Source organism: Oncorhynchus kisutch, linkage group LG16 (genome assembly GCF_002021735.2).
Source record: "Oncorhynchus kisutch isolate 150728-3 linkage group LG16, Okis_V2, whole genome shotgun sequence".
Taxonomy (NCBI): domain Eukaryota; kingdom Metazoa; phylum Chordata; class Actinopteri; order Salmoniformes; family Salmonidae; genus Oncorhynchus; species Oncorhynchus kisutch.
Window position 1 is genome coordinate 13,653,045 of NC_034189.2, and position 15,684 is coordinate 13,668,728.

At 42.2% G+C, this 15,684-nt stretch overlaps 1 protein-coding gene across 1 annotated transcript; it reads left to right on the forward strand.

The window, feature by feature from the left end:
* Window positions 1-651: 651 nt before the first annotated feature.
* On the forward strand, window positions 652-15,525 carry LOC109880452 (galactose-3-O-sulfotransferase 2). Its single transcript, XM_031791834.1, has 6 exons — window positions 652-1,169; window positions 2,778-2,897; window positions 4,246-4,396; window positions 4,515-4,661; window positions 8,015-8,135; window positions 8,821-15,525. The coding sequence occupies exons 1-6, from the start codon at window positions 1,147-1,149 to the stop codon at window positions 9,762-9,764; spliced, it is 1,506 nt and encodes a 501-aa protein (XP_031647694.1). The 5' UTR covers window positions 652-1,146; the 3' UTR covers window positions 9,765-15,525.
* Window positions 15,526-15,684: the final 159 nt, after the last annotated feature.

Below are 15,684 nucleotides of genomic sequence, written 5' to 3' on the forward strand. Positions count from 1 at the left end.
AGGTAGCGTGCAATTGGCATGCTGACTGCAGGAATGTCCACCATAGCTGTTGACAAAGAATGTAATGTTCATTTCTTTACCATAAGCAGCCTCCAACGTGGTTTTAGAGATTTTGGCAGTATGACCATCTGACCTCACAACCCATAGACCACGTGTAACCACACCAGACCAGAACCTCTTGGCCTACGGGATCGTCTGAGACCAGCCATGAAATTGAGGAGTATTTCCATCTGTAAATATATATTTTTTAAAGGAAGTCCCCCAAAAAATGATTCTGATTGGCTGATCCTGGCTCCCCAGTGGGTGGGCCTATGCCCTCCCTGGCCCACCCATGCCCAGTCATGTGAAATCCATAGATTCGGGCCTAATGAATGTATTTCAATTGACTGATTTCCTTATTTGAACTGTAATACGTAAAATTGTTGCATGTTGCGTTTATATTTTAGTTCAGTATAGTTTTTTTGCTGCTCAAAATGATAATTATTGGGCTATTAATGGGATTCAAGGAATACAATAGCCAGTGTAAGGGACTCAAGGAAAAAAATGGTCCATTGTGTTAGAAATTCCAGAGCCGATGTCTGATCCCAGTCTGCCCCTGTTGCTATAGGATACCCCTCAGGACTCTGCTCTGCACCTCGGTTCGTTCTGTCATGCGCCATCCGAGCAAACTAACCGAAGGCTAGATCCATGACGTCAGAGCTCAACCGACTCACAGTGCAGTGGGCACAGCAATCTCTCTCTCTCTGTGTTACTCCCCCGCCTCTCATCACACACACAACGCATACCAAACTCTCTCCCCGTCCAAACATGTTTTATCCTGGAGCCCTGAAGGAGCAGCCAACCAGGACAGAACGGCGCAAAATAAAAGCGAATTAAGCTTGACAATCAGCACTTTGAGGGCGGCCGTGACATGTACCCCCAATACGGTACACTACAGTCGTAAAGCAAAAACCTCTGGTATTTTCTACAGGCGACAATAATACCCGTTCTACTATATCTCTCGATGGCTTGATTATTTTGAAGCCTATCCTCGGTGGTTTTCGGTCAAGGCACGGCCAGGGCTCAAGCCTTCGAGATGCACGGTGGCTGCTGCTGCCGCCAACCACTGCACCACAACACGGACACCGCCACGGGCCCAGTTCTATCATGGTTTTCAAACGGAGAGCGAGGTAAGAACCCCGACGTAATGTTCGGTCGGGACCGGGGGCATGCATTGGCGGCGGGAGCACAACGGAGGTTGAGAGCGATAGATAGGGCTCTGAAATTATGATTGAAACTGAAGCTGAGATTGATAAAGTGACCGCAGCCGTGGTCCGTGCAGAAGGACCTGAAAGGAGAGAAGCCTTTGCCTTACCAAACAAAGGCCCCCCTTTCGTTCGTGCGAGAATGTGTCTTGCTTATACCCTTCATTGAGCATTCATTGCGTTATATAATGTATGTTGGCGTCTCGAAATATAGCCTAACTTCGCCTCGCCATTGGCTGCCTTGCTTGTAGTAAGTAGAATCATCATGCTTGCTTGTGTGATTCGGCTATGTTGTAGGCTATCAAGCAATATTCATTTTCAATAAACGCTACACTGTTCTTGTGTAATTGCTAGCTTGATCTTTCAGCCCGGAAATCTTTGTTCTTGATTGAACATCTGGGCACATTTTAAGTATACACCCCCCCCCCATCTCCAGTTTTATAATTATTTTATTATAGTAATAAATCCGTGTATTGTAGCACTTATCGACGCGTGGGTGGTTATACACTGTGACAAACATTACAGTGGGACAGTTGGTGAAAACTGTAACAGGCTATGTAACAGTACAATGCATTCTATTGTTCTGGCATTTGTTTTAGTTCTTCATGCAAAACGTCCAGTGGTGAACAGTGAGGCTTTGCACAGTCCATTGATTTAATTACAGTACCACTAAACCAGGGATGGGCGTTAGTTAATTTCGGGAAATTGTACACATTTTGCCATGGGGCCTTGAGAAACTGTTGCCGTTTTACAGCAAATTTCCTGCAATTCTACACGTCTTTCCATAGGGTGGAGATAAATGTTTACAGGTTTTAATGAGTTAAACAGAAAATCAATTGGGGCCGATAATTCAACCATGATTACTTAGTTTATATAGCTGGCCTCGAGACTAATTTACCAATCTAAAAATGGTTAGCTGACATGGGCTAATTGAGTGACTATCAGTGACCGACATAAGAGAGAGAGAAATAAATCGAAATTGCACCTTGTGTAGTCAGTCTAATGTTCTAACTTGCAACAGTAAATTGAGCCCAACTGAGTTCACCCCCCTAAATGTTTTTGTTGTCTACTTTCACGATTTTGCAAGCGTTGTAGCGCTGATAAATTGTCATTCACTGCTTTGTTTATAGTACAGTACACTGAGTATGAACAACATCAGACTCTATGTACTGTACTAGCTGAATGATACATACGGGTGCTTCTCGCTGGTCATCACAACCCTGAAGTCATATTTGTTTGGTGGGCCATACAACTCTGCCTCTCTCCCCATATCTCTCTCACACTCCCTCTTTCTGTTCTCCATATTTATTTGTCCATTCTGTCTCCCCCTCCGCCCTCTCCCCTCCCCTTATATTAGCTTGGTATGTTGTATCATATTTGATTGATGACCCTTTGTAAATCTCTCCCTCCCTCCCAGCCTCTGTCTCTCTCTCTCCCCAGAAGGATGTGATTGGGGCCCATGTGGATCTGGACCCTTAAATAATAATATAACAACAATAATAATAATATTTATTTTTCTCTCTCTCTGTCCAGGAGGATGCGTCTTGGGCTGGGGTGCTATCGGGTGGGGCCCACGTGGCTCTGGAAGGCCCTGCTGGTGTTCGTGGCCATTGCCTTCGCAGGACAGCTCCTGGGAGTCATCTACAACAAAAGGTCAGAGGTCATCTAGCATTTAGCCTGGTCACCTAGCCTGGCCACTCAGCACCTAGCCTGGTCACCTAGCCTGATCCCAGATCAGTTTGTGCTGTCTTGCCAACTTCTATGGCTGCACCCGCCCTGCAGCTTTTGTTGTTGTTCTAATTCACCACCATCATCACCATCATCACCATCATCAATCAAATCAAATGTATTCATAAAACCCTTTTTGCATCAGCCAATGTCACAAAGTGCTATACAGAAACCCAGCAAGCAATGCAGATGTAGAATCATGGTGGCTAGGAAAAACTCCCTAGAAAGGCAGGAACCTAGGAAGAAACCTAGAGAGGAACCAGGCTCTGAGGGGTGGCCAGTCCTCTTCTGGCTGTGCAGGGTGGAGATTATAACAGAACGTGGCCAAGATGTTCAAACGTTCATAGATTACCAGCAGGGTCAAATAATAATAATCACAGTGGTTGTAGAGGGTGCAACAGGTCAGCACCTCAGGAGTAAATGTCAGTTGGCTTTTCATAGCCGAGCATTCATCTTCTTCTTCTTCTGTTATTACTCTGTATTGCTTGCTGTTTGGGGTTTTAGGCTGGGTTTCTGTACAGCACTTTGAGATATCAGCTGATGTACGAAGGGCTATATAAATAAATTTGTTTCTATTTCATTCTGCTCTTCAATAGAAAATAGATTAGAAAACACTAAGATGGAGCTGTCTTTTGTAACTGCCTAAAGGTAGCCCATCCTCCTATAGCTCCTCCCATCAGCCTCCACAGTTTTTTTTTTTCATAAAAAAAAATGTAACTAGGCAAGTCAGTTAAGAACAAATTCTTGTTTACAATGACGGCCTATACCGGACGGTGCTGGGCCAATTGTGCGCCGCCCTATGGGACTCCCAATCATGGCCGGTTGTGATACAGCCAGGAATCGAACCAGGGTCTGTAGTGACGTCTCTAGCACTGAGATGCAGTGCCTTAGACCACTGCGCCACTCGGGAGCCCTATGGTGGGTGCATAGACAGATAACAGGACAGATGAGGCAGAACAGAAGACAGCAGGACTGGTTTGACTGGATCTCTAGGCTGGCATGCTCTTGGTAAAACTTAGGTGTATTGCCTGGCGCTGCATATGTTGACTGTGGTTGATTTTATATTATTTCATTCACCATTTGGTTCACAGCCCATATGGGTAGACAAGACACTCTTCAACGAATATTTGTGCACAAAACAACATTACAAAACAGCTTATTAGGATACATGCTTTAGCCAAATGGGCCTTGGGTTGGGCAGGTTTCATTGTATATTGCCAAAGCAGCAATACACCTTTTTCTTTTGTCTCTCTCTGTCCCTGTCTCCCAATAGCCTCCAGCAGGACAGGTCGTGGTGGTTGTTCTCATCCGATGGCCAGGGCCCGTCTCTGGGCTTCTGTCGGCCCCGCAGCCATGTCATGTTCCTGAAAACCCACAAGACAGCCAGCAGCACCGTCCTCAACATTCTCTACCGATACGGAGAGGTACAGACTCCATCTCCACATTCAAGGGAAACATTTTCATGTTAAAAAAAATAACAAAGCTGTGCAAAAATACTGTAAACCTCATAATAATCTGGCAATTGGATTCTTCTTCTTCTAGGAGAAGGACCTGCGCTTCGCCCTGCCTCTGGGGTATCAGTTCGGCTACCCCCTCCCTTTCAACGCCCACAGGGTCAAAGGTTACAGAGGGCCCCGTGTGGCAGAATTCAGCATCATGGGAAACCACATGCGCTTCAACAAACCAGAGGTACTGCATAGGTACTTCAGGGGCGTATTCATTACGTCAACTCCGTTGCAAAACGTTTCTTAAACGGAACAAAACAGGGAGGGACCTACCTGAATTTGTCCAATAGAAACTCTTGTTTTGCACTGTTTACTTCCATTTGGTTTTTAAACGGTTTCCGCAATGAATATGCCCCAGATACACCCCAAAATTATATAAGTAGAACATTTTCCACATTTTATTTGAAGGTTGTTTTTTAAAATTCTAGAAATACATGTTGGCATTTTATATCTTGAGGAAATTAAGTAAAATCCAATGTTTTACTATTGTTGTATGTTAGCAAAACACAGATTGCAATTTGCATTGAGGCTGATGATATCTTTTGTAGGTCTGTCAGCTCCCTTGTGTTTCGTTAACTACTCATGTCACTGTTGGAAAAGAAAGGACTGAATGTTTAAGTTGTATGTACTGTAGGTGAATGTTTCAACAGGAGTTAGCTACGTATTATAACTGAAGAAGGAGCAGGGATACTGTGTGTGTGTGTGTATATTACTTTTGTTAGCAGGACAAACCAGAGCTAAAATGGGTTTGTTAGTTTGAGATGACAGTGCATGCTGACATTCTGTGTGATCTGCAGTGGTGGAAAAAATACCCAAATGTCATACTGGAATAAAAGTATAAATACCTTAATTTAAAGTTACTCAAGTAATAGTGAAAGTTACCCAGTAAAATACTACTTGAGTAAAAGTATAGATACAGTTGAAGTCGGAAGTTTACATACACCTTAGCCAAATACATTTAAACTCTGTTTTTCACAATTCTTGACATTTAATCCTAGTAAAAATTCCCTGTCTTAGGTCAGTTAGGATCACCACTTTATTTTAAGAATGTGAAATGTCAGAATAATAGTAGAGAATAATTTATTTCACCTTTTATTTCTTTCATCACATTCCCAGTGTGTCAGAAGTTTGCATACACTCAATTAGTATTTGGTAGCATTGCCTTAAACAATTTAAACTTAGGTCAATCATTTCGGGTAGCCTTCCACAAGCTTCCCACAATAAGTTGGGGAAATTTTGGCCCATTCCTCCTGACAGAGCTGGTGTAACGGAGTCAGGTTTGTAGGCCTCCTTGTTCGCACGCGCTTTTTCAGTTCTGCCCACAAATTTTCTATGGGATTGAGGTAAGTGCTTTGTGATGGCCACTCCAATACTTTGACTTTGTTGTCCTTAAGCTATTTTGCCACAACTTTGGAAGTATGCTTGGGGTCATTGTCCATTTGGAAGACCCATTTGTGACCAAGCTTTAACAACTGATGTCTTGATGACTCCTTGCTGTCCCCAGTCCACCTGGCCATGCTGCTGCTCCAGTTTCAACTTCCACCTGACTGTGCTGCTGCTCCAGTTTCAACTGTTCTGCCTTATTATTATTCGACCATGCTGGTCATTTATGAACATTTGAACATCTTGGCCATGTTCTGTTATAATCTCCACCCGGCACAGCCAGAAGAGGACTGGCCACCCCACATAGCCTGGTTCCTCTCTAGGTTTCTTCCTAGGTATTGGCCTTTCTAGGGAGTTTTTCCTAGCCACCGTGCTTCTACACCTGCATTGCTTGCTGTTTGGGGTTTTAGGCTGGGTTTCTGCACAGCACTTTGAGATATCAGCTGATGTACGAAGGGCTATATAAATAAATTTGATTTGATGTCTTGAGATGTTGCTTCAATATATCCAAATAATTTTCTTTCCTCATGATGCCATCTATTTTGTGAAGTGCACCAGTCCCTCCTTCAGCAAAGCACCCCCACAATATGATGCTGCCACCCCCGTGCCTCATGGTTGGGATGGTGTTCTTCGGCTTGCAAGCCTGCCCCTTTTTCCTCCAAACATAACGATGGTCATTATGGCCAAACAGTTCTATTTTTGTTTCATCAGACCGGAGGACATTTCTCCAGAAGGTACGATCTTTGTCCCAATGTGCAGTTGCAAACCGTAGTCTGGCTTTTTTTATGGCGGTTTTGGAGCAGTGGCTTCTTCCTTGCTGAGCGGCCTTTCAGGTTATGTCGATATAGGACTCGTTTTACTGTGAATATAGATACTTTTATACTTGTTTCCTCCAGCATCTTCACAAGGTTCTTTGCAGTTGTTCTGGGATTGATTTGCACTTTTCGCACCAAAGTACGTACAACCTCTAGGAGACAGACCGCGTCTCCTTCCTGAGCTGTATTACGGCTGCATGGTCCCATGGTGTTTATACTTGCGTACTATTGTTTGTATAAATTAATGTGGTACCTTCAGGCATTTGAATGAAAAAGGAGACCGCACACTGCTCTTGATAGTATCACTGATCTTTAGTAAGCTTACGTTTCGTCCTCACGGCCTTCGTCAGAGCTTTTGTGAATTTTTTTAATTGGCACCCTTATGTAGACCTAGCCCCAGGTCTACAATTTTCTTCTGAGGTCTTGATTGATTTGTTTTGATCTTCCCATGATGTCAAGCAAAGAGGCACTGAGTTTGAAGGTAGGCTTTGAAATACATCCACAGGTACACCTCCAATTGACTCAAATGATGTCAATTAGCCTATCAGAAGCTTCTAAAGCCATGGCATCATTTTCTGGAATTTTCCAAGCTGTTTAAAGGCACAGTCAACTTAGTGTATGTACACTTCTGACCCACTGGAATTGTGATACAGTGAAATAATCTGTCTAAACAATTGTTGGAAAAATGACTTGTCATGCACACAGTAGATGTCATAACCAACTTGCCAAAACTATAGTTTGTTAACAATACATTTGTGGAGTGGTTGAAAAATGAGTTTTTGACTCCAACCTAAGTGTATGTAAACTTCCGACTTCAACTGTACCTTAATAGAAAGTTACTCAAGCAAAATAGAGAGTTACCCAGTAAAATACTACTCGAGTAAAAGTCTAAAAGTATTTGGTTCTAAATATACCTAAGTATCAAAAGTCAATGTAATTGATTAAATACATGTCAGAATCCAAAGTAAAAGTTCAATTTCCTTATATTAAGCAAAGCAGACATCACCATTTTCTTGTTTTGAAAATATACGGATGGCCAGGTGCACACTCCAACACTGAGACATATTTTGCGTTTAGTGAGTCTGCCAGATCAGAGGCAGTAGGGATGACCAGGGATGTTCTCTTGATAAGTGTGTGAATTTGAATATTTTCCTGTCCTGCTAAGCATTCAAAATGTAACGAGTACTTTTGGGTGTCAAGAAAAATGTCATGATTTCATGACAATAACATCCTATTTAACAGTTTGACGATGGCATTCGTCACTCATTTTCTTTCTCCATCACCTTTGACCCATCTAACCTCTCACTTCTGACCTCTCTTCTTCTGCGGTCTACTCCAGGTAGAGAAGGTGATGCCAGCCGACACCTTCTATTTCTCCATCCTTCGTGACCCTGTAGCGCTCACTGAGTCGTCCTACGCCTACTACAAAGCCGTTGCCCCTGCCTTCAGGAAAGCCAAAGGTACATCATAGTGCATAGGCCTCCGGAGTGGTGTCACTAAAGACCCGAGTTCGATCCCAGGCTGTGTCGCAGCCGTCTGTGCTTGGGAGACCCATGAGGCGGTGCACAATTTGGCCCAGCGTCGTCCGGGTTAGGGGAGGGTTTGTCCTTGTCTCATCGCGTTCTAGAAACTCCTTGTGGCACGCTGACTTCGGTGTTTCCGCCGACACATTGGTGTGGCGTGTGAAGAAGTAGTGTGGCTTGGCAGGGTCTTTTTTCGGAGGACGCATGGCTCTCGACCTTCGCCTCTCCCGAGTCCATACGGGAGTTGCAGCGATGGGACAAGACTGCTAATTGGATGTCGTGAAATTGGGGAGGAAAAAGGGGTATAAAGTACAAAAATGTCAAATAAAACAGCATACAACAAATTTTTGAACTACCTGGTCTGGGTCAATTCTATTACAATTCCAGTCAATTCAGAATTTTAACCAATTTCCAATTCCTCATTGAAAAGCATTTACTTCCTGAATTGACTGGAATTGATCCCAATGCTAGTATCGTCCAAAATAACATTGAGATATGTAATTATATAGACCCCCCACACCCTCCCATCACCAATGTATATAGAGTCTTAATGCTATCAAATGAATAGCCTCATTGAGGACATTTTAGGTTTTCTAATCTTAATCTAATCTTAATCTGACAGGCCTTGGAGACTTCGCCGACAACCCCCAGAAGTACTACGACCCCCGTCTCCGTAACAACCACTACGCTCGCAACCTGCTGTGGTTCGACTTCGGCCTGGACCACAACGCCAACTTCTCCACCACACTGACGCAACGAGGTGAAGTGGCCATTCGACGTACCTTCAAACTCATCCTGGTCTCGGAGCACTTCGACGAATCCATGGTACTGCTCCGCCACGCCCTCTGTTGGCCTCTGGACGCTGTCGTCTCCTTTAGCCTGAACGCCCGGCAGCAAAAGTCCAATGGAGGCAGCTCCTGGGTGGTTAAAGCGGCCGCTGCTCAGCCCCCCGCCATGGCTCTCACAGACAACCAACGGCAGAAGCTCCGGGAGTGGAACGCCCTGGACTGGCACCTCTATCAGGCATTCAACCGCTCCTTCTGGGATGAAGTGGATCACTTTGGGAGAGCCAGAATGGACCAAGAGGTCGTTCTACTCCGGACCCGCCGGGAGTTGCTGGCTAAAGCTTGCCTGAAGGAAGGCGGGAGGCCGGTAGAGGCAAGCCGCATCCGGGACAAGAACATCAGGCCCTTCCAGAGCGGTTTGGTGAAGATCCTAGGATATGAGCTCCAGCCTGGGCTGGACAACGCTACCCGTCAGGCCTGTCTGAGGATGATCAGGCCGGAGATCCAGTATAAAGACCTGCTGGATGCCAGGCAGTTCCCCAGGGCAGCTCCCCAGCCTGCCCAGGCTCCGCCCCCAGCTATCCCTGCTGGGGGAGCCTACATGAGGAAAGGCCCCTCCTCCCAACTCAGGACAGGAGAGCTGGGAGTGGAGGGGGGAGGGAGGATGGGGGAGGAGGAGAGGGACTGGGACGGGAGTCGGTTATCGCGTAGTAATAATAATAATAACCAAACATTGGTGCGAGATAGAGGTGGAAGAGAGGGGAAAAGGAACATAAGATAATTTTCCATCCAGAATTAATTCCAGGTGGGGAGTGGATAAGACTAAACCCCGACTGAGCCTGTGTACTCGTACTCAAGCACTTGTTGAGTATTTCTATTACTCAAGTACTCCAAACGACCCATTCTCCCTCCAACCCTGCTGTACCTCCACTTTATTGTACATTCCGTTTTTTTTGGCACATCTTATGACTCCTTTATGAACGGTTATGACTCCCTTATGTTCATATTGACTTTGTAAGGAATTATGGGGAAGCTAAGCTTCCCTGAATGACACATGAGCTCCTCTAAAGATAACAAAAGTCCAAAATGTTTTATTTTTTTCTGGGAGGGGTATTGATCATTTGACATAGACACGCACCGACAGCAAGACGCATCAATCTTACCGCTCAGTATGTGTTGCCCGTATATCTGATGCTGTCGGGACCAAACAAGTATGACAGAGGGGCGGCGTTTCGCACGCTCCGATCCTTTCTCTAGTGAGATACAAGTAACTGCCAAAATAAAGGAAACACCAACATCAAGTGTCTTTATAGGGCGTTGGGTCACAACAGCTTCAATGCTCATGCCGCTGTGGCATCGATTCTGGAACTCTAAGTGTCTGGAACTCTATTGGAGCAATGTGACACCATTCTTCCATGACAAATTCCATAATTTGGTGTTTTGTTGATGGCGGTGGAAAATGCTGTCTCAGGCACCACTCCAGAATCTCCCATAAGTGTTCAATTGGGTTGAGATCTGGTGACACACACACCCTTTAAACCCCTTATGCTCATTTGAGACCCTTCTTTCAAAGTCACTGAGATCTCTTCTAGTCATGGTAGCCAAAATAATGGGCAACTGGGCATTTTTGTACATGACACTAAGCATGATGGGATGTTAATTGCTTAATTAACTCAGGAACCACACCTGTGTGGAACCACCTGCTTACAATATACTTTATCCCTCATTTACTCAAGTGTTTCCTTTATTTTGGCAGTTACATATAGATTCATTCTGCCAATTGAAGGAACATTACGTAACTTATTTTTGTATAAAAAAAAAAATATTGTTCACATTTTTGGGGAAACATGGCTTCCCTTGGCATCCAAGAATACACCCACTGTAGAAGGCCTAATGACAATCACCAAATGTCATTACACTGATGGTGTCTATAGCAGATGTCTCTTTCTATTCATTAAATGGCGCGTGCACTGTTTGGATGCTGTAATTATTTTGGAGTGGAGGAACGTGCGCAGCCGCAGGTAGCCAACTTTTTGAAGTGATATGTTTTACAATCAGATGACTACTTCATGACTGGTTGTGCTCATGCCACATTAAAATGTAATACATTTTTACAGTTAAATGATAATAATATCTTTACTATTAGGCCAATAAAAACTGTTTCCTAGTAGACGCTCCCCTGAATGTCACAGTATAGTTCGCTCTCCGGACTTTATGAACACTGTGGACGTGAAATGGAATTGCATGGCATTCAGTGGGCCAACTGTCATTCAAAAAGTTTACTTCTCTGTTTGAGATTCGGCGGTCCAACTTCTCTTGCACGATCAAAACGTCAGCATTTATTTTGTTTTTAGAAAAAAAAGCTTGGCTGTTACCTTTTTCTTGAATGCTAATGTTAAAAAAGCAAACAGGCAGCCAGCCATAGCTACTGTAAATGCTTGGGTAGGGATGATGTGAGTTGCATGTTCTGACTGAGGATCGGAATGGAATTCCTCCCTCTGAACGCAGTGTGCCTGGCGTTGGAAAAGTAGTTCACATGAAGCAGTGGAGGCTGGTGTGAGGAGGACAGCTCATAATGGCTGGAATGCAATGAAAGGAACGGCAACAATCACATGGTTTCCATGTGTCTGATAGCATTCTATTCATGCCATTCCAATGAGCCTGTCCTATAATTTAAAGTGACACTAGCCTCCACTGATACAAAGCCAGCATTGAAGAGCAGTGAATCTCACAATAGGCCTTACTGTGATGTCTTCTAGAGAGATAGATGGAGAACATCTTAAAGGCCCAGTGCAGCTGTTTTTATATCAATGTCAAATAATTTCTGTCTACCAATTAAGTAATAGACTTGTCTTAAAAAGGGCAAAAATAGTTTCTTTATGAAGAATTCTCAAGCTAGAATTTAGCTTGGACTGTCGGGGCGGGGATTATAGCTGTTATTGGCAGAGAGGATTTGAACTCTTTGTTATTGTTATCTATTAAACCATTTATTGCATGGTGATGTCACCATGGAAAGCTGTAACTCCCGCCTATACAAGCCTGCTGATTAGAAGGGCCTGTGTAAATATTTGTATTTTTCGACCAGCAACTTTCAGGAAATAACACTGATAATAAAAAATGTAAACTTCTACAGTGTTAGTTTCATCAGCGGTATCAATTACATAACAGAATGTTGACTGCACTGGGCCTTTAATGTTAACATGGTACTTTGATAGAGACCGACATGTACTGTATCTGAACTGAAGCACTGTGGTTGAATGGATAGCAAGTCTGACTATTCACTTTTTTTAGTGTGGCTTTTCATACACTGTACATACCGTATGTAATATAGTATACACAGTATTTCCCTGGCTCAATGGTGAGTTTCAATGCGAGCTAGGATTCCACCCCCTCACATAGATATTCACATGTGAAGCCTGAGTACATCTCATGCATACCTTACATACAAGAACACCTATGTACATCATATCTTACATAGTATATACATTTTAACACACACACACACTGTACTCTGTCATGCTTGACAGCGTAAATGAATCATGGAAGCTCATTAAAATGCATTCTCACATGTCAGCCAGCCAGCGCAATTGGTGTCAGGTGACCATGGGGTGCATATATAAAGGTACGCCATCTGGTGGTGTGGAGGTGTAATGCTATAATCCTGGTCCCAGATCTAGGTGTGCTGTATTAACCAACTCTTAGACCAGGCTATAGCAATGCCACTGAGTACCAGGATGTTATTATTGGTTGACGATCTTACTAGTGTAAGATCCACACATGTATTAATGTCTTTGGTGGAACGAGCTGTGATTTTTGGAGAGAATCTGTGACCAAGTCAGTTCATTTGTTATTAAGCAATCTAGATTACATAATTTCTGGTGTGTCACAGCATCTTTGAACAGAACAGAATTGACCTGAAGCTTCTTTAAACAACAGGGGGACACACACCGCTATCGTTTCCCTTTCCATTCACCACTCCAGGTGCAGTGTAATCTATTTCAAGTTTTATTTTTTAAAGTCATTTTGGCACATTTTTCAGATGTAAGTGGTATATTTTCTAAGCTCTATGTACAAAACTCTAAACTGATAACATGTGTAATGCCTCCTGTCTTATGTTCAGAACCTTTGATTGGGCATTCATTGAGGTTGCACACGTCTTTCACCCCTGGGTCATTCATGCCAAATCAAAGTTTTCCATAAAATACTAGGTAATAATAGGCTCACCATTTAGTCATTTTAACTAACATTAAATCCAATAGCAAAGAATACAAGATACACATTGTAAAAACTTATTTTTGAACTGCTGTTAGAAAGAATAGTAGTCGAATCTAATTTTCCGTACAGAATTTGACTATAACTTGACATGCACAATTTTAGTTTCATTATCCTTATACAGCACTACAGTAGATACAGTACACACAGTACTACAGTACATACAGTACTGTGGTCAAATAATCAGATATAGTGGTATTGTAAACCAGTCGGCTATGGTAAAAACTTACCACGGTGTTGAATGCCATTTCTGCCCCATGGACAAATAGAAAAGGTGATATTGTACATGTGACTTTTCAACTGATACAGTATTACCTGTCTCTGCTTGAAATTCATCAGCTTAATGTATCAATGTATATGGTATAATCCCAGGTATTTCAGCAGTGCATTGTACACTACGCTATAATGGCAGCACATAGGGAGTCGTTGTCCTATTGAAGCACACTGGCTGATGGAGAATGATGATATAGTATTTACAGCCACATTCATACATGATTTGAAATTGGCAGTGTTCAGCAGTTATCAAGCTATACACGTTAGCTAGGCACTACATCATGTTGGTTCAGTAGTGAGCAGTTTGATTAACTAATAGTTAATTGTATTGTTTGCAATTGACAAAATCATATCAAAAGTAAAGTGAATATTGTGTTTTGAAAAGCAGATACCTCTATTGAATATGCATCTGAATTGAAAGAGTGATTCGCTGGAGTGAACAAGACACTGAATTTGTTTGGTGCTCAGTCAATGGAAAATGTGCTTAGAGTTTTGAAATATGAGCCATTTTGATGTTCTGTTTAGATTTCTGTGCTTAGAGTTGTGAAAATATACCACACTTGTGAAAATTGCACCAAAGGGATTGAAAAAAAACTTGAATTACTTGGTATTAGCATTGTGAAAGTGGCGTCTGTTAGTGTGTGACAAACAGTCAAGGAATTCATTGTCCATAAAACCTAGAACATTTATTACAGAATCACATTGACACACATTAGCCTACTGCAGTTTTACAACTGTTAAATTCACCTTTTAAGGAAAAGCTGTTACGCCGTTCTGTTATGAGGTGTGACGTTTTATCATTTTATTTCATCTCAGTACACTACACTCCGTTGGGTAACTGCCATTTTTTGTTGAGTTCAGGCAGTTTACTCAACAGCAATACAGTTGATTCATCCACAACTGAAATATCTTTTTACATTTATTTCAACAGTTAGACTTAACTAGAAATTGAATTTGTTGGTTACATCAACTGGTAACATCAACTGCTATGTCTTTCATTGTGTCTATGTTATGAGCCATGGTTATGGTGGGCTTCTCAACTAAAAGCCCATTTCACTGTCGCCATGTTTGTAGTTTTTGATCGTCTTGACTAAGACTCGGAGATGGTGGTTTTTGGTGGTGGTTTTAAGAGAAAAAGAAAATGTTGAATGACAAAGATAAATGCTAATAAAACAGTTTTTTTTCCCCCTTTAAACTGTACATTTTGGGAACAGGGCTTTAAAAATGACTGTTTCTGTGTTTATCATTACTTTTAAATCTCTTGTATGTATTATTTTAAGGTCAATTTGACTTGACTGCACTGTTTTTGTTTATTTTATTTGTACATTTAAGAGCTAATGGAAACACACACATTGATACACAATTTAATTATGTTGATTATCCCATTTCTTTGAGACATAATTATTATAATATTAACAATATACAAAAACACACAAAATATACAGTACGTGACCCCAGTACATTTATGAATGATTTATTAATTAAAGCAATGGCAAGAATACAACCACACACACACAAAGCAGTGACTGATATAGGCAAATGTATCTACTGACAATACTGTAAGAAATGGTCATTTTGTTCCTCCAAACTTGTTAATTTTTAAAGTGATGGGATTCACACTTCTTGAAAGCAGCCTGTAAGGCAACTCTACCCCCAAGACTGATGTTTAACCAGAGGTTGAGAGTCTCACAGGCTACTTTCAAGGCATCTTTGTGCAGATTGCTATGCCCGTACAGAAAAACCACATGATTTCACGTGTCTTCACATGTTGTCACGTGTTCTCACATTAACGGCTCATATGATCACACAAATGTGGTTTTGGAACACTATATGTGAAATTCATGGGTGGTACTGTGATGATGCTACTTTTCTGTTGACCTCTCTACTATTGACTTGATACACTATTCTCACATGATGGGAACCATGTTACATATTGTATGTCTGTGAGAATGTATGGTACTGTACACTATTGAAATAAAGGGTTCTTGTCTTATGTATGTTGACTTGAAGAATACTCACCTGGAATCATGGGACATGTTTTCTCACTGCCATTAAAAAAAAAACAGCAAGGTGTTGAAGCAACGAAATGTAACTTAAATACATTGTCATTCCACCAAATAGTATTATAGATTGAATGGATATCATTATGATTTAAT